Source organism: Ranitomeya imitator, chromosome 2 (genome assembly GCF_032444005.1).
Source record: "Ranitomeya imitator isolate aRanImi1 chromosome 2, aRanImi1.pri, whole genome shotgun sequence".
In the NCBI taxonomy this organism is placed as follows: Eukaryota; Metazoa; Chordata; class Amphibia; order Anura; family Dendrobatidae; genus Ranitomeya; species Ranitomeya imitator.
The window spans coordinates 275660153-275684626 of NC_091283.1; the positions used below are offsets into that span (position 1 = coordinate 275660153).

The 24474-nt window shown below is 48.5% G+C and overlaps 1 protein-coding gene across 1 annotated transcript in view; it reads right to left on the reverse strand.

The window, feature by feature from the left end:
• The window catches only part of LOC138666402 (oocyte zinc finger protein XlCOF7.1-like), a 147616-nt gene that overhangs the window by 81139 nt on the left and 42003 nt on the right, over nucleotides 1-24474 (reverse strand). Inside the window, exon 8 of the mRNA XM_069754629.1 lies at nucleotides 5993-6181. Within this exon, the coding sequence (XP_069610730.1) occupies nucleotides 5993-6181 (189 nt within the window). The remainder of the gene's footprint in view (nucleotides 1-5992; nucleotides 6182-24474) is intronic.

Below are 24474 nucleotides of genomic sequence, written 5' to 3' on the forward strand. Positions count from 1 at the left end.
TATTAGTGAGACGAGCTGTAGTTTATTTTTGTAAAGGCCATTTTGCCGAACACGTGTTAGGCTGTATTCACACATAACCTGCAACGTTTAGGCTTTCATGCACTTCTTTTATATGGACATCAGAAGGTTGCCTCAGGTAAATTTACTATTTTGTTTTGTAGGACTACCTGAATTAAAAGTATAATTACTCAAAAATTGAAAATGATACATTTTTTAAATATTTTGACAAAACGTCTGATATTTTTTATAAATAAAAGCAAAACATATAAACCTAAATTTACCACTAACAAAATACAATGTTTCATGAAAAAAACAATCTTAAAGGGCCACTGTCACCCCCCTCCAGCCGTTATAAACTAAAAGAGCCACCTTGTGCAGCAGTGATGCTGCATTCTAACAAGGTGGCTCTTTTAGTTTTTGTTTCTGTTATTCCCACAATAAATTTATAATTCTGATGAAATACCTATCTTTGTCCATGGAGGCGGGACTGAAGCCTCCTCTTAGAAGCGCCCAACTGCCGTCAGTCATCTCTTGTGTAGATTTTCGCCGCCCCCTCAGCACTGTTATCCCCAGGTCCCCCACCTTTCAGCGTTGCCGGAATATACAGGTATCCTTGCCGGCGTTTGGAACAGCCGCACAGAACAACGCTGGAAGGCGGGGGACCTGTGGAGCGTCTGACAAGCGCAGTGCGCATGCCCAGGAATCCCAGCCCCGCACTGTGCATACTGCATAACACAGTGCGGGGCGGTGATTCAGTAACAGGCTGGCCGCACTGACCGCACAGGCGCAGAAAGAAACCCGGCACCAGCGCTCGGACGGATAATGCTCTATGCGCCTGCGCAAGGCAGAAGAGCAGAGCGCAGGCGCCGGAATTCACACAATAACAGCGCTGAGGGGGCGACGAAAATCTACATAAGAGATGACTGACGGCAGTTGGGCGCTTCTAAGAGGAGGCTTCAGTCCCGCCTCCATGGACAAAGATAGGTATTTCAGCAGAATTATAAATACATTTATTGTGGGAATAACAGAAACAAAAACTAAAAGAGCCACCTTGTTAGAATGCAGCATTACTGCTGCACAAGGTGGCTCTTTTAGTTTATAACGGCTGGAGGGGTGTGACAGTGGCCCTTTAAAATCACTGAAATATGTGGATACAGGAAAGAAATATATATTGGTACCGTGTTAGCCAGTAGATAGAATAGATAGATTGAAATATGTGGAAACGTTTCAGGTTTTTTGTCACATACAGTAAATTGACATGTTAGATTTGAAAATTTTGGCTTGGTCACTAAGGTGATAAAAAAACTGCAATAAAAGTTATTCTAATTGTTCTTTATTACTTTATAGGAAAAAGATTCTTTGACTTTCATTTCAGCTCTAGAATGCAGGTACATAGGAATACACTGGTATATAGAAACACCAAGGTTACTTACCGGTAGCCAGTTTTTCCGAAACGCATGACCGCACACCTGAGAGAGGGGATCCACCCAGTCAGGACAGGAACCGTACTGAAAATAAAAGGGCGGTACCTCTCCCTCGCTTCAGTTGGTTTACAGAGCATGAGAGGCCCCCCAGGTTAGTACTGATGGCAAAACCATCACCACATTATATCAACTAAAACACCCAAACACCAAAGGAGTGATAAGGGGGGGAATATATGGGTGCTGTCATGGGTTCCTAAAAAACCGGCAACTGGTAAGTAACCTTGGTGTTTTCCCTTCCCCCATGACAGCACACCTGAGAGACTTTTGTAGAATGAAACACCTTAGGGAGGGACCACCGCTAGCAGCACCCTTCTACCAAAGGTTAGGTCAGCAGAGGAGGATAGATCCAGCCGGTAGTGTTTGAAAAAGGTTGAGAGTGAGGACCAGGTAGCGGCCTTACAAATCTGATCAACTGATACCTCAGCCTTCTCTGCCCAGAAGGTAGCCACGGCTCTGGTGGAGTGAGCCTTGATGCCTTCAGGAACCGGAGCACCACTCGCAGAGCAGGATAAACTAATGGCCTCTCTGATCCATCTGGCCATGGCACTTTTAGCTACCCCGTACCTTTTTCTGCTACCCTGGAAGGCTACAAATAGTGTCTGATCTTTCCTCCACTGACTAGTCATGGACATGTATTGTAGCATGGACCTCCTTACATATAACATATGGAAATTTTGCTCCCCTAGAAACCTAGGATTATTGCAGAATAATGGCAAGGTGATCTCCTGACTCCTATGGAACTTAAAGACTACCTTGGGGAGATAGGCCGGATCTGGTCTTAGAACTATTGTTTTAAAAAATTTGAGTATTTGGAGGGCATATAGACAGTGCCTGTAAGTCCCTTACCCTACAGGCTGATGTTAAGGCTACCAGCAATACTGTTTTAAGTGTGAGTAACTTTGGTGATAACTCCTGTAATGGCTCAAAGGGGTCTCTAGTTAAAGCCTCCAAGGCTAGATTCAGGTCCCAGGGAGGGATCTTTGGGATAGTGATCGGCCTAGACCTACTACAAGACTTTATCAACTGGGACACCCACCTATTAGATGCTAGGTTGAAGTTTATAGGGCCCCCAAGGCTTAAACTTGAACCTTGAGGGTAAGAGTTGCTAACCCGAGTTGCAACCCTGCCTGTAGAAATTCTAGGATAGGTCCCACCAGAGCTACACCCCCTAACGGTTCCCCCAGGAAGTTTAGGAACTTCTTCCATGTTCTAACGTAGATTCTGGATGTGATAGGTTTTTTACTCTTCAACAGGGTGGAGACTAACCCTGGTGAGAATCCCTGGCGACTCAGTAGTGCCCTCTCATATTCCAGGCTGCCAGATGGAAGCCCTTCACTTGAGAGTGGCTCACTGGTCCCTGGGTAAGCAGGTCCGGAACCTCTGGCAAGATCCATGGATCTGTAATTGACATCTGTCTTAGAAGGGAGAACCATGGCCTCTTCGGCCAAAATGGAGCTATGAGAATTACCCTTGCTCGATCCTCTCTGATCTTCTGGACTACTGTCGGAATCATTGCCAACGAAGGGAACACTTAGGCCAGGGAGAACTTCCAGGGTATTTGTAGCGCATCAACGGCAAATGGATGTTCCCTTGGATTTAGGGAGCAGAACTTCCTGACTTTTCTGTTGTGTGAGGTGGCAAACAGGTCTATCTCTGGTTTGCCCTAAGCTTGCAGTATTTGTTGGAAAATCTGAGGGTCTGCGACTCAGGAAGTCTGCTTGTATATTTTCGACACCCCTTATATGTAGTGCCGTGAGAGATAACAGGTGTTGTTCTGCTAACTGGAATAGTAGATCTGATACCTCCATGAGTACCTGGGACCTCGTCCCCCCTGGTGGTTGATATAAGCCACCACTGCTCAATTGTCCGTCATGACTCGAGTATGGTGGCCCTGAAGCAAGGGAAGAAAATGTCTCAAGGCCTTTTCCACTGCCAACAGTTCTTTCACATTCGAACCGTGACTCCTTTCTAGCAAGGACCAGGTTCCTTGTAATGAGTGGAATCTCAGGTGTGCTCCCCAACCTGTACCACCTGCATCGGTCGTGATAATGTCCTCGACTGATTTTTGCCACAGGACCCCCAATGTCAGATGCTCCTTTACAGTCCACCAGATTAGGGAATCTCTTACGGCCAAGGAAAGATTTAATTTTCCTTCTAAATGTCCTTTCAATAATTTCTGTGCTGACAAAACTTCCCACTGCAGCTGTCTGAGGTGAAACTGTGCCCACCCTACAGCTGGTATACGTGATGTTAAGGAGCCTAGTAGGGACATTGCTTTCCTTACTGTCATTGCTGGCTGTTGTATTGCTGTAGGAGCCAGGCCCCTTATCTTGATTATCTTGCTCTCTGGCAGAAGGCAGAGCTGTCGCTCGGAGTCCAGTATTAACCCTAGGAAGGATTGCACTTTTTCTAGCGCTAATCTTGACTTGGGGGGTATTTACTATCCATCCTAACTCTATTTGAGTTGACGTCACTTCTCTTACTTGATGTGTGCAGTGAGCCTCCGACCTCCCTACCACAAGGAAGTTGTCCAGGTATGGGACAATCACTATCCCAGGATCGAAGGTATGACATTACTTCGGCCATCACTTTGGTGAAGACCCTGGGACCTGTAGACAGACCGAATGGAAGGGCTCTATACTGATAATGTTTGACCTGACCTTGGACATAGAGCGCTACACTCAGGTACTTCCGATACTCCTGATGGATTGAGATATGATAATAGGCATCTTTTAAGTCTATCATTGCCATGAAGCAGTGCTGGATCAAGATATTTATGGTCGTGTTGATTGACTCCATTTTGAAGGAGCAATTCTCTACCCACTGATTGAGGTTCTCCAGGTTGACTATGGTTCTCGTCATGAATCAAAAAGAGGGGGGAATAAAATCCCCTTCCTTCCTCCTGAGTCGGGACTTCTTGTAGAACTTGCTTTTGTACTAGTCCCAAGACTTCTGTCTCCAGATTCAGTTGTTCCTCCTGGGACTTCGTTTGGGGTGTCATTGTAAAATTTTGCCTGGGTGGACGAATGAATTTTATCTTTAAACCGTCTGACTATATTTAATACCCAAATACTGGGGGAGATGTTTCCCCAGGCAGGGAGGAAGAGAGAGCCTTCCCCTACCTCTGATCTGATGTCATTGGGGAGATTTTTTTGATGATGTAGAGGGCCCTTTGAACTTGTAGCCCGATCCTCTTTTTTCTTTAAAGTCCCAATTTCTCCTATCTCCTGGGGGATGACCTCTATTAAATCTTCTCATCCGAAAGGAAGGCTTTTTGGACTCTACAGGAAAACTGGGAAAGCTTTTTCTTTTTATCCCCTGCTTGTTCCAAAATTTCTTCCAATTTTTTACCAAAAAGGAATTGACCATCACATGGGATGGAACACAGTGTATGTGTGGACGGTAAATCCCCCGGACACACTGTGAGCCACAGGGCTCGTCTTGCCGCTGCTCTGGCTATTAATCTTGCATTATCCGCTGAGGAATCTGCAAAGAAAGCTGCTGCTCCTCCATGCACTAAGGATATATTGGCTAGGATGTCGTCTCTCGGCACTTTATCCTTCAGCTGATCTTCTATCTTCTGTAGCCAGATCATGAGAGCACGGGTAGCACATGTTCCAGCTATTGCTGGTTTTAATCCCCCTGCCTTCGCTTCCCAGATGTGTCTTAAAAAGCCCATCTGCCTTTTTATCAAGCGGGTCCTTTAGTACGCCCGAGTCCTCTAATGGTAGGGATGATTTTTTTTAAAGACCTAGCCACGGCACCATCAATTTTAGGGATTTTTTCCCAAGTTTTGGAGTCTTTCTCCTCAAATCGGTACCTCCTTTTTGATGAAGAAGGAAGTACCCGACCTCTCAGGTTTTTCCATTCTTTTTCAATCAATGCCTTTCTCTTCGCATTGACAGGGAACGTGCTTTTCCTTTTTTCCTCCAACCCACTGAACATAACATCCTCTAATGACCTATGTGTTTTTTCTTCCTTAACGCTCATTGCAGACCTTACTGCTTTGACCAGTCTTTCTACATCCTCAGTTGGAAAACATCGTCGGCCCCCTATATAACTGTCTGAGGAGGATTCTGAGGACTGGGGAGAGGAGGAGGAGGAAGAAGAGGGAGACAGGGCTCTTTCCCAACCTTCCTGCTCTAGAGAGGCCTCCGAATACGTAGGTACCTTGCGGCTTCTTTTTCCAGCTTTTTTAAGGGCTGCTTTTAAGGAGCCTTTTACGTCTGCCTGTATTATAGCTCTAAGGCTAGTGGCAAAATCAGGGGTCTCTTCCTGTATGGTCTTATTAATACAGTCAGCACAAAGATCTTTCTGCCACTAAACTGCCAGCGGTTTTTGCAAAGGGCACATTCTCTGTTCTTTGTTTTACTGCTAGACTTCCTCGACCAATAGTGATCAAGCAGAAAAAATGGACCCCGTTACCATAAGGGTTACATTCACGAAGATCACTCACCACCGCTGTCAGTCAAGGGTACCGGATTCGGAGGCTGATCAGATGCACTCACAATGTGACTTCTGGACGTCGAGGAGTCTTGCCGGACAGGATGACTGCCACTTCTACCACTCAAGCGGCTACTCTTCCTGGTATGCTGGAGGCTCAGCAAGGCATCTGGTAAGAGCTCCTGCTGCTGCTGCTCTAACAGCGGCTGCTGCTGCTGCTGGTGCTCTTGCTTCCCCACTACCATGATGAAGCTCTGGGCATGAGTGCATCTTCTGTGGTCATCCCTCTTTATGAGGCATCCACTGCACTCCCCGTTTCCTCTGGTGCCCATGGATAGTCCCTCACCACCCCGCCAGGATAGTTTAGCCGGCTGGTGTTTACTTCATGGGCGCCGCCATCTTGGATTCGGCACCCGTCCCGACGTCACGCGCAAGGCACGCTGGGAATGGCGGTGTCTGCGTCACGTCGGGACGGGCGCCGGATCCAGATGCACGTGACCCTGAAGCGACTGCTCCTCTTGGACCTCCTGGACGCCGGTAGAGGGGGGAGGGCAGCGTGGCAGCCACGGAAGAGCCCTGGACTCCTGACCGTGCTGCACCCACACCCGTCCCGACGTCACGCGCAAGGCACGCTGGGAATGGCGGTGTCTGCGTCACGTCGGGACGGCCGCCGGATCCAGATGCACGTGACCTTGAAGCGACTGCTCCTCTTGGACCTCCTGGACGCCGGTAGAGGGGGGAGGGCAGCGTGGCAGCCACGGAAGAGTCCTGGACTCCTGACCGTGCTGCACCCACACCCGCTTGGACGCTAAGGCCCTCAGGACAGCGCCTCAATCACCCGAAGATCAGTGCACAGGCCCTTCCTGTACTTCCATGCCGGGACGGCAATGGGTAAGTAGACTGTGACCGCCGTCTTCAACATGAGGGTCCCTGTCAGGACACGAAACCTAACTGAAGCAAGGGAGAGGTACCGTCCTTTTATTTTAAGTAGGAATCCTGTCCTGACTGGGCGGATCTCCTCTCTCACGTGTGCTGTCATGGGGGAAGGGGAAATGTAGCTCTATGCACCAGTACAAGAAGTTGTGTGCTTGATCACCAGGGCCCAGACTTGAAGAAAAGTGAAGAATGAGTTAATTAAAGCACAGAGATGTCGGCCTTCACCCAGAGTCAGAGAAGAACTAGTGAGCAGAGTGAGAGTCGGGACATTGCCCTGAACACCGGAACAGCTCCACCAAATTGCGACTGTCCTGCTAGATGGCTGGAAGCAATGAATAATGGGGACTCTGCAGCACCGACCTCCACCCGCAGAGCCGCACTCCACATAGAGAATAATGGAGCCTCCAGCACAGACCTCCACCCGCAGAGCCGCACTCCACATAGAGAATAATGGGGCCTCCAGCACCGACCTCCACCCGCAGAGCAGTACTCCACAGAGAGAATAATGGAGCCTCCAGCACAGACCTCCACTCACAGAGCCGCACTCCACATAGAGAATAATGGAGCCTCCAGCACCGACCTCCACCCACAGAGCCGCACTCCACATAGAGAATAATGGAGCCTCCAGCACAGACCTCCACTCACAGAGCCGCACTCCACATGGAGAATAATGGGGCCTCCAGCACAGACCTCCACTCACAGAGCCGCACTCCACATAGAGAATAATGGAGACTCCAGCACCGACCTCCACCCACAGAGCCGCACTCCACATAGAGAATAATGGAGCCTCCAGCACCAACCTCCACCCGCAGAGCCGCACTCCACATAGAGAATAATGGGGCCTCCAGCACCGACCTCCACCCGCAGAGCAGTACTCCACAGAGAGAATAATGGAGCCTCCAGCACAGACCTCCACTCACAGAGCCGCACTCCACATAGAGAATAATGGAGCCTCCAGCACCGACCTCCACCCACAGAGCCGCACTCCACATAGAGAATAATGGAGCCTCCAGCACAGACCTCCACTCACAGAGCCGCACTCCACATGGAGAATAATGGGGCCTCCAGCACAGACCTCCACTCACAGAGCCGCACTCCACATAGAGAATAATGGAGACTCCAGCACCGACCTCCACCCACAGAGCCGCACTCCACATAGAGAATAATGGAGCCTCCAGCACAGACCTCCACCCGCAGAGCAGTACTCCACAGAGAGAATAATGGAGCCTCCAGCACAGACCTCCACTCACAGAGCCGCACTCCACATAGAGAATAATGGAGCCTCCAGCACCGACCTCCACCCACAGAGCCGCACTCCACATGGAGAATAATGGGGCCTCCAGCACAGACCTCCACTCACAGAGCCGCACTCCACATATAGAATAATGGAGCCTCCAGCACCTGCCTCCACCCGCAGAGCCGCACTCCACATAGAGAATAATGGAGCCTCCAGCACCGACCTCCACCCGCAGAGCCGCACTCCACATAGAGAATAATGGAGCCTCCAGCATCGACCTCCACCCACAGAGCCACACTCCACATAGAGAATAATGGAGCCTCCAGCACCGACCTCCACCCGCAGAGCCGCACTCCACATAGAGAATAATGGAACCTCCAGCACCGACCTCCACCCGCAGAGCCGCACTCCACATAGAGAATAATGGAGCCTCCAGCACCGACCTCCACCCGCAGAGCCGCACTCCACATAGAGAATAATGGAGCATCCAGCACCGACCTCCACCCACAGAGCCGCACTCCACATAGAGAATAATGGAGCATCCAGCACCGACCTCCACCCGCAGAGCCGCACTCCACATAGAGAATAATGGAGCCTCCAGCACCGACCTCCACCCACAGAGCCGCAGTCCACATAGAGAATAATGGAGCCTCCAGCACCGACCTCCACCCGCAGAGCCGCACTCCACATAGAGAATAATGGAGCCTCCAGCACCGACCTCCACCCACAGAGCCGCAGTCCACATAGAGAATAATGGGGCCTCCAGCACCGACCTCCACCCGCAGAGCCGCACTCCACATAGAGAATAATGAAGCCTCCAGCACCGACCTCCACCCGCAGAGCCGCACTCCACATAGAGAATAATGGAGCCTCCAGCACCGACCTCCACCCGCAGAGCCGCACTCCACATAGAGGATAATGGAGGCTCCAGCACCGACCTCCACCCGCAGAGCCGCACTCCACATAGAGAATAATGGAGCCTCCAGCACCGACCTCCACCCACAGAGCAGCACTCCACATAGAGAATAATGGAGCCTCCAGCACCGACCTCCACCCACAGAGCCGCACTCCACATAGAGAATAATGGAGCCTCCAGCACCGACCTCCACCCGCAGAGCCACACTCCACATAGAGAATAATGGAGCCTCCAGCACCGACCTCCACCCGCAGAGCCGCACTCCACATAGAGAATAATGGAGCCTCCAGCACCGACCTCCACCCGCAGAGCCGCAGTCCACATAGAGAATAATGGGGCCTCCAGCACCGACCTCCACCCGCAGAGCCGCACTCCACATAGAGAATAATGGAGGCTCCAGCACCGACCTCCACCCGCAGAGCCACACTCCTCATAGAGAATAATGGGGCCTCCAGCACCGACCTCCACCCGCAGAGCCGCACTCCACATAGAGAATAATGGAGCCTCCAGCACCGACCTCCACCCGCAGAGCCGCACTCCACATAGAGAATAATGGAGCCTCCAGCACCAACCTCCACCCAGAGCCGCACTCCACATAGAGAATAATGGGGCCTCCAGCACCGACCTCCACCGCAGAGCCGCACTCCACATAGAGAATAATGGAGCCTCCAGCACCGACCTCCACCCACAGAGCCGCACCCCACATTGAGAATAATGGAGCCTCCAGCACCGACCTCCACCCGCAGAGCCGCACTCCACATAGAGAATAATGGAGGCTCCAGCACCGACCTCCACCCAGAGCCGCACTCCACATAGAGAATAATGGGGCCTCCAGCACCGACCTCCACCCGCAGAGCCGCACTCCACATAGAGAATAATGGAGCCTCCAGCACCGACCTCCACCCGCAGAGCCGCACTCCACATAGAGAATAATGGAGCCTCCAGCACCGACCTCCACCCACAGAGCCGCACTCCACATAGAGAATAATGGAGCCTCCAGCACCGACCTCCACCCGCAGAGCCGCACTTAACATAGAGAATAATGGAGCCTCCAGCACCGACCTCCACCCGCAGAGCCGCACTCCACATAGAGAATAATGGAGCCTCCAGCACCTACCTCCACCCTCAGAGCCGCACTCCACATAGAGAATAATGGGGCCTCCAGCACCAACCTCCACCCGCAGAGCCGCACTCCACATAGAGAATAATGGGGCCTCCAGCACCAACCTCCACCCGCAGAGCCGCACTCCACATAGAGAATAATGGAGCCTCCAGCACCTACCTCCACCCTCAGAGCCGCACTCTACATAGAGAATAATGGGGCCTCCAGCACCGACCTCCACCCGCAGAGCTGCACTCCACATAGAGAATAATGGAGCCTCCAGCACCGACCTCCACCCGCAGAGCCGCACTTCATATAGAGAATAATGGAGCCTCCAGCAGCGACCTCCACCCGCAGAGCTGCACTCCACATAGAGAATAATGGAGCCTCCAGCACCGACCTCCAACCGCAGAGCCGCTCTCCACATAGAGAATAATGGAGCCTCCAGCACCGACCTCCACCCGCAGAGCTGCACTCCACATAGAGAATAATGGAGCCTCCAGCACCGACCTCCACCCGCAGAGCTGCACTCCACATAGAGAATAATGGAGCCTCCAGCACCGACCTCCAACCGCAGAGCCGCACTCCACATAGAGAATAATGGAGCCTCCAACACCGACCTCCAACCGCAGAGCTGCACTCCACATAGAGAATAATGGAGCCTCCAGCACCGACCTCCACCCGCAGAGCTGCACTCCACATAGAGAATAATGGAGCCTCCAGCACCGACCTCCACCCGCAGAGCTGCACTCCACATAGAGAATAATGGAGCCTCCAGCACCGACCTCCAACCGCAGAGCCGCACTCCACATAGAGAATAATGGGGCCTCCAGCACCGACCTCCACCCGCAGAGCTGCACTCCACATAGAGAATAATGGAGCCTCCAGCACCGACCTCCACCCGCAGAGCCGCACTTCATATAGAGAATAATGGAGCCTCCAGCAGCGACCTCCACCCGCAGAGCTGCACTCCACATAGAGAATAATGGAGCCTCCAGCACCGACCTCCAACCGCAGAGCCGCTCTCCACATAGAGAATAATGGAGCCTCCAGCACCGACCTCCACCCGCAGAGCTGCACTCCACATAGAGAATAATGGAGCCTCCAGCACCGACCTCCACCCGCAGAGCTGCACTCCACATAGAGAATAATGGAGCCTCCAGCACCGACCTCCACCCGCAGAGCCGCACTCCACATAGAGAATAATGGAGCCTCCAACACCGACCTCCACCTGCAGAGCCGCACTCCACATAGAGAATAATGGAGCCTCCAGCACCGACCTCCACCCGCAGAGCCGCCCTCCACATAGAGAATAATGGAGCCTCCAGCACCGACCTCCACCCGCAGAGCCGCACTCCACATAGAGAATAATGGAGCCTCCAGCACCGACCTCCACCCGCAGAGCCGTACTCCACATAGAGAATAATGGAGCCTCCAGCACCGACCTCCACCCGCAGAGCCGCACTCCACATAGAGAATAATGGAGCCTCCAGCACCGACCTCCACCCGCAGAGCCGCCCTCCACATAGAGAATAATGGAGCCTCCAGCACCGACCTCCACCCGCAGAGCCGCCCTCCACATAGAGAATAATGGAGCCTCCAGCACCGACCTCCACCCGCAGAGCCCCACTCCACTCCACATATATGGCTGTTCTGTGCGCACAGGACCTGTGATGAGGTCACAGGAGGGGAGGAGTCACGAGTCACATGATGGGAGGAATCAGAGAAGATATATTGCTCTTACACAATATGACATATAGATGTTTGCAATGAATGGGGAAAAGGCTGCCCCCATTGAGGTGCCCTGTTTTTGTAGGTAATAGGAGCCATTAAAAGAAAAATAATTATTTTGCAGGAAACTAATGGCTGTACCGAAAAATTCCTGCATTTCTGCTGAATAATTATTATTATTTGCTGTAGACCTGCAAGTGATACCTCAATATCCATGCTGGGGTAAAGACTAACTACATCGCATCAAAGTGTGACAGATAGAAGCTGCACTGTAGATTCTGGGAAAGGTGTGATTGTGTCTGGGACTTCCAAGAGTAGCTGTGTGTTAGAGTCTCCTGTCTGTATACACCAGTATTGAAAGCTGTTTTCCACTCATCCCCCTCTTTAATACGAATGAGATTATTCACCGCCGGAGATCCAAATTAGAAAACCATTTTGCTCCTATAATCTGATTAAGGAGGTCCAGGATGAGAGGGGGCGGATACGGGTCCCGGACCGTGATCTAAGTTCCCGGAAATCTAGGCAGGGGCGTAAACCCTCGTCTTCCTTCTTTACAAAGAAAAACCCTGCAGCAATGAGGGATGAGGATGGTCTGATATGACCCTTTGCCAAATTTTCCACAATATGACCAGCCTAACTGGACCAGAGATATTATATAGTCTGCTCTTTGAGACAGGGACAAGATTAACAGCACAGTCATTATGACGATGGGGAAGAAGTTCTTGGAACCCCTGCACTGAGAACACCCCCCCCAAAGTCAGACAGGTATATAGGTACAGACTGGGTATCCACCCTTGCAAACCAGGTACCCAAGCAGTGTCCTTGACAATACTCACTTCACTTTACCACCTCCCGAGTCTGCCTGTCTATCACAGGGTTCAGGAGAGTGAGCCAAGGAAGTCCAAGAACCACAGGTGAAAGCAGACCCTCTAGAACATAACAGTCAATACCTTCTGAGTGCATGGCCATTACATGTAGATGTAACCATCAGAAGTCTTGAGTAAAATACCCGTCTCAAGGGTGCAGAATCGATGGCCATTATGGGTATAGATCTGGACAGTGTGTGTGGTTTTAGGTCATGGACCTGGCGAACCTAGCGTCGATCACATTAATCCCCGCCCCACTGTCCAGCAATTCAGAAATAACCGCCTTATTTTTGCCCAGAAGAATTTCAGCCAGCAAAATTATTATTATTATTATTATTTATTATTATAGCGCCATTTATTCCATGGCGCTTTACATGTGAGGAGGGGTATACATAATAAAACAAGTACAATAATCTTGAACAATACAAGTCACAACTGGCACAGGAGGAGAGAGGACCCTGCCCGCGAGGGCTCACAATCTACAAGGGATGGGTGAGGATACAGTAGGTGAGGGTAGAGCTGGCCGTGCAGCGGTTTGGTCAATCGGTGGTTACTGCAGGTTGTAGGCTTGTCGGAAGAGGTGGGTCTTCAGGTTCTTTTTGAAGGTTTCGATGGTAGGCGAGAGTCTGATATGTTGTGGTAGAGAATTCCAGAGTAGGGGGGATGCACGAGAGAAATCTTGTATGCGATTGTGGGAAGAGGAGATAATAGGGGAGTAGAGAAGGAGATCTTGTGAGGATCGGAGGTTGCGTGCAGGAAAGTGCCGGGAGACGAGGTCACAGATGTATGGAGGAGACAGGTTGTGGATGGCTTTGTATGTCATGGTTAGGCTTTTGTACTGGAGTCTCTGGGTAATGGGGAGCCAGTGAAGGGATTGACAGAAGGGAGAGGCCAGGGAATAGCGGGGGGACAGGTGGATTAGTCGGGCAGCAGAGTTTAGAATAGATTGGAGGGGTGCAAGAGTGTTAGAGTGGAGGCCACAGAGCAGGAGGTTACAGTAGTCAAGGCGGGAGATGATGAGGGCATGGACTAGGGTCTTTGCAGATTCTTGGTTTAGGAATGTGCGGATCTGTGAAATATTTTTGAGTTGGAGGCGGCAGGAAGTGGAAAGGGTTTGGATATGTGGTTTAAAGGAGAGATCAGTGTCAAGGATTACCCCAAGACAGCGGGCTTGTGGGACTGGGGAGAGCGGGCAGCCGTTTACTGTAATGGATAGGTTCGTTGGGGAGGTCGTGTGAGATGGGGGAAAGATGATGAATAAATTGTGTCCTACTCACGGAGGAGATATGTACACCTGGGTTGCTAACCTCCTCACAATCTGGGCTCCTTAGTTTTTCGGGGGGCTGTTTTCCATGAGATACGGAAGGACAGGTGCCCATGAAACAGCTCTTTATACCAAAGTAAAAATATACTCCGCTTTGCGCTGAACAACAGACTACTTTCCAGAACAAGTTGCCCCACCCAACTGCATGGGTTCCTCAGATGACTCAGATTAGGTTTCCCTTGGCCCCGAACCTCCTGCACATTGGGGTGTCTCTTTATGTCTCTGGCAAAGATGGTGATCCACCCAGATAGCCAGAGACATGGCCGCCTTAAGGGAAATTGGAGTCTCATACAGGGCTAAGGCATCCTTCACCCTTACTGATAGCCCCTCACAGGACTGTCTATCGAGTGCAGGGTCATTCCACTTAGTGTCCATGGACTACCTCCGAAACTCAGAGCAATAATCCTTCACCGGCTGGTCTCCCTGCTGGAGCTGACGTAGTGTGGACTCAGCCAGGGAGATGCGGAGTGACTAACAGTGCACAGGTGAGAGCCTTAATACTACAGGAGCTCTCAACAGAGCAGATTACTCACTGCACTGCCAAAAGAAATGTACACCATTAAATATGAAGGTGAAGTGCTTCTAATCAGTGCAGGAGTAGAGAAATCAGATGCTGTAATCTTCTGGCTCCTTTATGTTGTGGTAAACCTGTAACAGCATCGTGAAATGTGTCTCTCGATGAGCGGACCCTTCCTGAATCTTTCCCCGACATGCTGCACCGCTCCCTCGGACTGAGTCCTATCTGGAGGCCTGAAACCGCGGCCTCTCTTGCGTGCCATGTACTCCCGGCGCACGACCCGTGCGAGATACACAGGAGTGATCTGATTGCTCGAAGATATAGAACGAAGGTATGAAATAGATGAGTGGAGACAGAGAGACACAGAGCCAGCCAGGCCGAAGAAAGCAGACCTGACACCGCGTATTTACACAAAGTGTGTCCTCCAGCAGCAAAGACTGGTCCCTGGGGGCTGTGGCGTACCCTGTACTCTGCGGGTCTGCCTCTCCTGCCGTCATGGCTGCTGGTGAGTGACTGGATCAGCTGGGTTGTGTCTCATGTCCTGAATCTGTGCTCGCAAGGTGGGCGCTGTGTTTGAGTTTTCCCCTGTCGTTCTCTGGGTGCGTCTGGCTTTAACCCTGATACAGCTATATTGCAGTCTGAGGGCCTAAGGTGGTGAATCTCAGGAAGGCCTCTGCAGTGGTCATGCTCCCTTTTCCCCAGGGCCTCTTGTCCAGGAATCAGAACACCTCTGAACAAAATACTCCTCAGCCTCCAAGGTGCATAAGAGGGGTCACTTATAGCACCAACACTTGCTCCATCAGCCCTTCCCTCCCCTCTCCCTCTCTCTACATTGGACAGCTTTTGCAACAACAACGCTACAGCATAAACAAGTGCTTTCACAAAACTAGAATATACCGTAATAACAAAGTGAATTTATTTCAGTTCTTCAATACAAAAAGTGAAACTCATATGTTATATAGAGTCATTGCAAACAGAGTGATCTATGCCAAGTGTTTATTTCTATTAATGTTGATGATTATGGCTTACAGCCAATAAAAACCCAAAAGTCATTATCTCAGTAAATTAGAATAAACACCAGCTTGAAAAATGATTTTAAAATCCGATAAGTTGGCCTACTGAAATGTATGATCAGTAAATTTACTCAATACTTGGTCGGGCTCCTTTTGAATCAATTACTGCATCAATGTGGCGTGGCAAGGAGGCGATCAGCCTGTGGCACTGCAGAGGTATTATGGAATAATAATAATAATCTTTATTTATATAGCGCCAACATATTCTACAGCGCTTTACAGTTTAACAGTTTCAAACACAACAGTCATAAGTAACAACGTTAACAATGATACAATAATTAAAGCAAAATAAAATGACCCTGCCAGGAGATAGCAGTGTCCTTAATGCCTAGTGACTGAAGCCTAGAGAGTTGGAGTTGGTGGCCAACAGTGTCAAAAGCTGCAGAAAGGTCAAGAAGAATGAGCAGAGAGTGGTCACCATTACATTTTGCTGTCAGAAGGTCATTGGTTACTTTGATGAGTGCAGTTTTTGTCAAATGTAGGGGGCGAAAACTGTACTGTGAAGACTCTAGGAGGGAGTGAGTGGAAAGGTAACGGATAAGGTGGGAGTAGATCAGGAGCTCCAAGAGTTTAGAGATGACGGGGAGATTGGATACTGGTCTGTAGTTGTATGTGCAGGATGGGTCCAGGGCGGGTTTCTTTAGTAACGGAGTAATGATAGTGTTTGATGGAAGAGGGGAAAATGCCAGAGGAGAGGGAGAGATTAAAGAGTGTAGTTAAGTGAGTTGTGATGACTGGAGAGAGAGACTGGAGGAGATGTGAGGGAATGGAGTCAGTAGTGTATGTAGATGGATGAGAAGAAGGGAGGAGCCTGGAGACTTCTTCTTTTGTGATGGGATCAAATGTGGAGAGTGAGCAAGGTGAAATGCAAGGGGTGATAGGAATCACGGAACCTGGTGGCTGGGAGCAGATTTCCTGACAAATATTATCTACTTTCTCTATAAAGTGGGAGGCCAGGTCATCAGCACAAATGTCTGTGATAGGGGCTTGTGCTTTCGGCCTGAGGAGGGAGTGAAAGGTGTCAAAAAGTTTCTTGGGGTTTCTTTCTTGCTGGATAGCGAAAAGATCAGGGTGGTGAAGTAGGTCTATTTGGCGAGGTGAAGGGCAGAGTTATAGGTTCTTAACATAAATTTGAAGTGGATGAAGTCTTCTGGTGTGCAAGTTTTTCTCCATAAGCGTTCAGCACTCCTAGAGCATCGCTGGAGAAATCGAGTTTGCCATGTAATTCAGGGCTGCTTTACTCTGTGCTTGAAGGTTCTGAGGGTGAGGGGCGCTACTTGGTCAAGGGTGCTTCTAAGAGTTTTGTTGTAGTGAGGTACAGCCAGATCAGGACAGGAAAAAGAAGAGATTGGGGACAGTGATGAGTGTAAGGAGTCTGAAAGTGTATGAGGGTTAATGGCTTGTAGATTTCAGACTGAATGGTAGGTAGGAGAGTGCTGGGGTGGGTGAGGATTTGTGAGCGTGAAGGAGAGAATGTTGTGGTCAGAGAGGGGAAACGGTGAGTTATCTAGGTAGGTGATTGAACAGAGCCGGACAAAGACCAGGTCAAGGGTGTTACCCTCTTTGTGTGTCTCAGAAGTTTAGAGCTGTGAGAGGCCGAGAAGTGGTAAAGGTACCGTCACACATAACGATATCGTTAACGATATCCTTGCTTTTTGTGACGTAGCAACGATATTGTTAAGGAAATCGTTATGTGTGACAGCGACCAACGATCAGGCCCCTGCTGGGAGATCGTTGGTCGCTGAGGAAAGTCCAGAACTTTATTTTGTCGCTGGACTTCCCGCTGACATCGCTGGATCGGCGTGTGTGACGCCGATCCAGCGATGTCTTCACTGGTAACCAGGGTAAACATCGGGTTACTAAGAGCAGGGCCGCGCTTAGTAACCCGATGTTTACCCTGGTTACCAGCGTAAACGTTAAAAAAACAAACACTACATACTTACCTTCAGCTGTCTGTCCCCGGCGCTCTGCTTCTCTGCACTCCTCCTGCATCCTGTGTCAGCGCCGGCCAGCCGGAAAGCACAGCGGTGACATCACCGCTCTGCTTTCCGGCTGACCGGCGCTGACAGTGCAGAGGAAAGCAGAGCGCCGGAGGACAGACAGCTGAAGGTAAGTATGTAGTGTTTGTTTTTTTAACGTTTACGCTGGTAACCAGGGTAAACATCGGGTTACTAAGCGAGGCCCTGCGCTTAGTAACCCAATGTTTACCCTGGTTACCGGGGACCTCGGGATCGTTGGTCGCTGGAGAGCTGTCTGTGTGACAGCTCTCCAGCGACCAAACAGCGACGCTACAGTGATCGATATCGTTGTCGGTATAGCTGCAGCGTCGCTTAGTGTGACGGTACCCTTAGTGATATAGAAGCCCAGGTTGCATTGATAGCAGTATTCAGCAAATCTGCATTGTTGAGTCTGGTGTCTCTCATCTTGCTATTGACAATACCCCGTAGATTCTGAATGGGGTTAAGATCAGGTGAGTTTGTTGGCCAATCAAGCACAGTGAAACTGTTGTTTGTACCTTTGGTACTTTTGGCAGTTTGGATAGGTGCCAAGTCCTGCTGGAGAATGAAATTTCCATCTCCAAAAAGCTTGTCAGCAGAGGGAAGCACGAAGTACTCTAAAATTTTCTGCGCTGTCTTTGGTCTTGATAAAACACAGTGGACCTACACCAGCAGATGACATGGACCCCAAACCATCACTGATTGTGGAAACGTCACACTAGACGTCCAGCAGCTTGGATTGTGGCCTCTCCACTCTTCCTCCAGACTTCTGGACCTTGATTTCCAAATGAAATGCAAAATTTACTTTCATCTGAAAACCACACCTTGGACCACTGAACAACAGTCCAGTTCTTTTTCTCCTTGGCCCAGGTAAGACGCTTCTGGCATTGTCTATTGATCTTGAGTGGCTTGACACAAGGAACGCGACACTTGTAGCCCATGTCCTGGATACGTTTGTGTGTGGTGGTTCTTGAAGCAATGACTCCAGCAGTAGTTCAGTCCTTGTGAATCTCCTCAAAATTTTAAACGGCCTTTTCATGTGACTTTGTCCGATGTAACTCTTTTAAGCATGCACTTGGCTCATATTTGTTAGGTCAGGGTCAGGCAATCACTTAGATGTCACCTTAAGAGATCATCCCCACATTCTTGCCACAACATGGGGCCACTGAGGGGATACGCTCACCAGACACTGACATCCGGCTTGGATTGAGGGGAAACTTCCAGGGTGGCTTGACTTGGAGACTGATCACCTCCATGAGAGCACGGTAAGTCTGCTGATTTCCTTGTGTATCTGTAGTACTTGCCTGTGTCACTCAAGCCAGTCTTTTTAGTTCCGTACTCGTGTTTGCTGGATGTTTGTGTTCCCTGATATGGTAACATAGTAATGCCTAAAAAAAACATTTGTCCATCCAGTTCAACCTATTTTCCGTCAGAATAAATCCCCAGATCTACGCCCTTCTAAAGAACCTAATAACTGTAAGATACAATATTGATACACTCCAAGAAGACATCCGGGCTTCTCTCGAACCCCTCGACTGAGTTTGCCATGACCACCTCAGGCAAGGAATGACAGATTCTTACTGCCCTAACAGTAAAGAATCCCCTTCTACGTTGATGGAAAAACCTACTTTCCTCCAGAAGCAGAAAATGCCCCCTTGTGAACCTCACCTTCCTTGGTATAAACAGATCCTCGGAGAGATATTTGTATTGTCCCCTTATATACTTATACATGGTTATTAGATTGCCCCTCAGTCATCCTTTTTCTAGACTAAATAATCCTAATTTTGTTAATCTCTCAGGGTATTGTAGCTCCCCTATCACCTTTATTAATTTTGCTGCCCTCCTTTGTACTCACTCTAGTTCCATTATATCCTTCCTAAGCACTGGTGCCCAAAACTGTACACAGTACTCCATGTGCGGTCTATCCAGGGATTTGTACAGAGGCAGTATAATGCTCTCATCATGTGTATCCAGACCTCTTTTAATGCACGCCATGATCCTGTTTGCCTTGGCAGCTGCTGCCTGGCTCTGTCTGCTCCAGGTAAGTTTATCATTAGCTAGGATCCCCAAGTCCTTCTCCATGTCAGATTTACCCAGTGGTTTCCCGTTCAGTGTGTAATGGTGATATTGATTCCTTCTTCCCATGTGTATAACCTTACATTTATCATTGTTAAACCACATCTGCCACCTTTCAGCCCAAATTTCCAAATTATCCAGATCCATCTGTAGCAGAATACTATCTTCTCATTTATTGTCTGCTTTACATAGTTTTGTATCATCTGCAAATATTGATATTTAGTGTGTAAACCTTCTAGCAGATCGTTAATAAATATGTAGAAGAGAATAGGTCCCAACACCGACCCCTGCGGTCCCCACTGTTCATAGCGACCCAATTAGGGAATATACCATTTATAACCACCCTCTGCTTTCTGGCTATCACTAAGCCAGTTACTTACCCATTTACACACATTTTCCCCCAGACCAGGCATTCTCATTTTGCGTACCAACCTCTTGTGTGGCATGGTATCAAACGCTTTGGAAAAATCAAGATATACCAAGTCCAATGACTCACCGTGGTCCAGCCTATAGCTTACCTCTTCATAAAAACTGATTAGATTGGTTTGACAGGAGCGATTCCTCATAAAGCCATGCTGATATGGAGTTAAACAGTTTTTCTCATTGAGATATGATACGATACAGTTTATTGATCCTGAGGGAAATTATGGTATTACAGCAGCGCTACAAACAGCATTTCAAACATTACAACATTACAAATAGCGTTTTCATAATTACTAGACACAAATCTTGCACATGACTGACCACATTACGTTAAAAACAAAATTGGGTAAATGCTGGTACATAAATCCATGATCATTGCCATTAGTGCACCAGCCATAGGTCATTGTCATCTTTCACCCTTAGGAAATTGTTATATATCCCCATAGCAGTAGGCACAAACGATTTCCTGAATTTCTCCTTCTTTCACCTTAGTAGGATTAGGCGGCTGCTGAATGTGCTCTTCTGCTTCAAGAACAGCTCGTATAGTGGGTGTGTATTATTGATCATTATAGCCCTACACTTCTTCTGAATTCTATCCTCCAATACCTCCTCAAAAGAGTCCAGATGGAGGCCAACAGCCGCGCTTGCCTTCTTGATAAGTTTGTTGAGCTTATTAGCGTCAGCTACTCGTACACTACTGCCCCAGCAAATGATAGCAAAAAAGAGGGCGCTTGCCATAATATAATCCAGATGCCACAGATAATCCAGAATAACATCCCAGAAACCCTTCAAATATTCTACCAACAATAGAGGTTCGACTTACTGGCCTATAATTTCCAGGTTCAGTTTTAGAGTCCTTTTTGAATATTGGTACCACATTTGCTATGCGCCAGTCCTGCGGAACAGACCCCGTCGCTATAGAGTCCCTAAATATAAGAAATAATGGCTTATCTATTACATTCCTTAGTTCTCTTAGTACTCGTGGGTGTATGCCATCCGGACCCGGAGATTTATCTATTTTAAACTTATTTAGCCAGTTTCGCACCTCCTCTTGGGCTAGATTGGTGACCCTTAATATAGGGTTTTCTTTGTCTCTTGGCATTTCACCTAGCATTTCATTTTCCACAGTGAATACCGTGGAGAAGAAGGTCTTTAACCTTCGTCCGGCTGAGTAGGTACAATTGTAACTATTCCGTTTTAAAATTGCAATAACTTTTTTTTTCGAAAAGCCATAGAGGGCTGAAATTTCGTGACATCTCTGCAGTTTTGGTCCAGAATATATTGGCCAAATTTCAATAAAATATATGTGAAGGTACAATTGTACCTCTGCAGCCTGTTAACATTGCAAAATTATGCAGCCTGACGAAGGTTAATATATTAGCTTTTTCCACAAGTGCGCAAGAGGACTGGCAAACACATCTCTGAACCTTTGCACTGTGCACAGATCTGGGTTGGGATCTCTGGTGACTGAGAACACTCAGTCTCTTTTTGTTTGGCTAAAGGCAGCGACATAATGGAAAACCTCTGTGTAATTAGAGGTGATGTGAAGGAAGAAAAACATGGTGATAAGTTTTAGTATGTGAAAGTATGAAACAAAGATGATGCTGATCGCCCTGCCGCCAGTTTGTATCCACCACTTTACATTGTCCCTAGAGGATGGACATGTTGTGTATCTCATTACTAGAATTCAGTATGGGTGCAGACCTGTCGCATATGTGGTGCCCTCTGTTGGCATATAGGAACTATTAAATCTTCCACTCCTAAGCTAGGATTGTACCCTTTGTCATGCGCCCACATTCTTTTGCATAGTTCCCCCAAGCCCCTTCCCCCCCCCCCCGGCCAGTTTCCTAAATGCTACACCTCCATAAGTATTGGCCATGCCCTCAATGAACATCATGCCTGCACTGGATGGCACAAATGCCCCTTCAGGACCTGCCCTGCCCTCCAGCTCCTTTCCTGACACAACCCAAATGGATGCAGTTATACATACTTCAGTCTTTTACTGCCATGAGACTCATTATAGTCCATGTCATAAATGAAGTGCTGCTGTAATTGTCTTAACTTTCTCCCTCACTGTTTATCTCTCATGATGTTACAGGCCATTCACTCTCAGTACTGCTTGACATCTCAGGTTTCAATGTGCATCCTGCTGCCTGATAACATCAGCATTGCACTACTGATTCTAGCCATCTGGATGTCTCTGGAAGGGGGAGTGGGTGGTAGTTTAGTGGTGGTTGTTCAGTCATGTTGCCGATGTCCCACTAGATAACCCAAACTATGAGCTCTTTGTGAATGGATCGCAGTATGGCGTGGATGACCGGTTCTATACTGGATATGCTGCTGATCCATGAAACCGTAAATGCAGAACCATTGCCCACACCCGTCCGTCCAGGAAGCTGAACTCCATGTCCTAGAAGAAGCCTGCAGACATGCTACAGACCAAACTGCCACCATTTATACAGACAGCCGCTATGCTTTTACAACTTTGGACCTTTATGGAGAGCTTGATCATTCCTCGCAACGTCGGTTAAGAATATCAAGAATGATGAAGCTATCCAACACCTGAGAGCGGCCCTACTTTTACCCGAGAAAGTTGTCATAGTGATAGTCAAAGGCCATGCAAAGGATGACTCAATTACAGCTAAAGGCAATCACCTGGCCAACCAAATCTACTGCTTATCAACAAGAGACAACCCTGTCAGCGTGGCATCTGCACAAGTGGCCTATGTTGTGGACCCACCTGTGACCTTCTCCAGAAGCTATAACAGGCTGGCGTTGAAGAATTAGCCAGATGGCAAGAGAAGGGACCTGTGCCGTCACCAGAAGGACAGTGACATGTGGGGACAAAGATTGCCTTTCCCGGGTACTGTATCCCATGATGGCTCAAGTCACCCACAACAATACCTACCAGTCAAAGACAGCCATGACAGACCTCGTCCACCAGCATTGGTATGCTCCTGGATTCAGTATCACTGCAGCCAAACATGTTGAGCGGGGGCGCCATTGCGCAGGATATACAGGGTGCCAACCTCCGCGGCAAGGTAGTGGACAGATAGTTGATTCATTAGGGATTAAGCTCCAATACCGCACCCTCCTGTTTACCTGATGTCCTGACGGATGTATCTCATTCATTTTCTCCATTAAAGTTCACGTTTTCCACTGCTCAATTGGGGTGAGTGCCGCATATTTTCTTTTCTTCTGTTTATATATGGAATTTTAAATTGCCTCAGTTTTTCCATGATGGGAGTGGTTACACCGTCAGAGCGAGGGGGGGATTGGGATCGTTTGATCCTCCAAAAAGAGGCTAAATGGATTTTTCGTATGAAGAGTATTAAGCCACAAGGCTTGAATGACCAATTACAATTTGGATGTTTTGTGTAGAAGGTGTGGTGGCCCTAGTCCCTAAAAAATCCCATATAGATATAATTCCCTCGATCCATTGCTCCTAATGGGGTTTGATCACCATCATTTTAATGTGTATCGTATCATGTGTATTAGGGGTATGACCTTGGTTGAATCAGGGGGTTCTACCTTCTTTTGTTTTTTTTGTTTTTGTTGGTAATCTTTAATAAAGCATATGCTCTTCTTGTATTTTTTTCCGGTAGGGGTGTACTAACGTTATTAATGTCTGAATTAGTACATAATATTCAGCATAAGGGATCTTGGTATTTAGTTAGCTCAGTCTGATTGTGACATATGAGATATGTGTATTTTGACGAGCCTATTGGTTGATGCGGTATCAATTACATTGTATGTCATGATAGGTGCATAGGAGACAGTGCGCCTTCGCACTGTGGAACGCATTAGCGTTTCAGTTACTATGTGTGTCTTCTAAACTGGGGCGCTTGCGCACGGTGAAGCGCATCAGCGTTCCGTAAAGAGGAAATTACGTCTGTCACATGGTACGCTGAGCTGCTGGACCCTAACCCCAGAAGTGTTAGTATCGGCGAATGCCGTAATAAGCGGGGAAATCAGAATACGTAAGAAGGTAATGTGTATATAAGATGGTCACAATGTGGGTAACATAAGGCTGACAGAGACATGTGGTTTTGGATGGACATTGTTCCCCACCGCTTACCGCTAAGGTCATAGAGTGTGATCCTTATCCTCCTGAATCGTCATTCAGATAAGTTGTCTGGATAGTTATAAGTATGTCTCCTGATGAACTGATTTCAGGGAAACGCGTCGAGAATTACATACTTTAAATGGGTATATTATTTGGTAATTGACACTTGTGTATTGCTTTTTGAGCACTTTGTCACCTTTGGGACCTGCTGCGTTATAATAATTGATTATTCTGGTTGAGATTTTATCCCCGATTGATAATAAATAATAATAAATGGAAAATG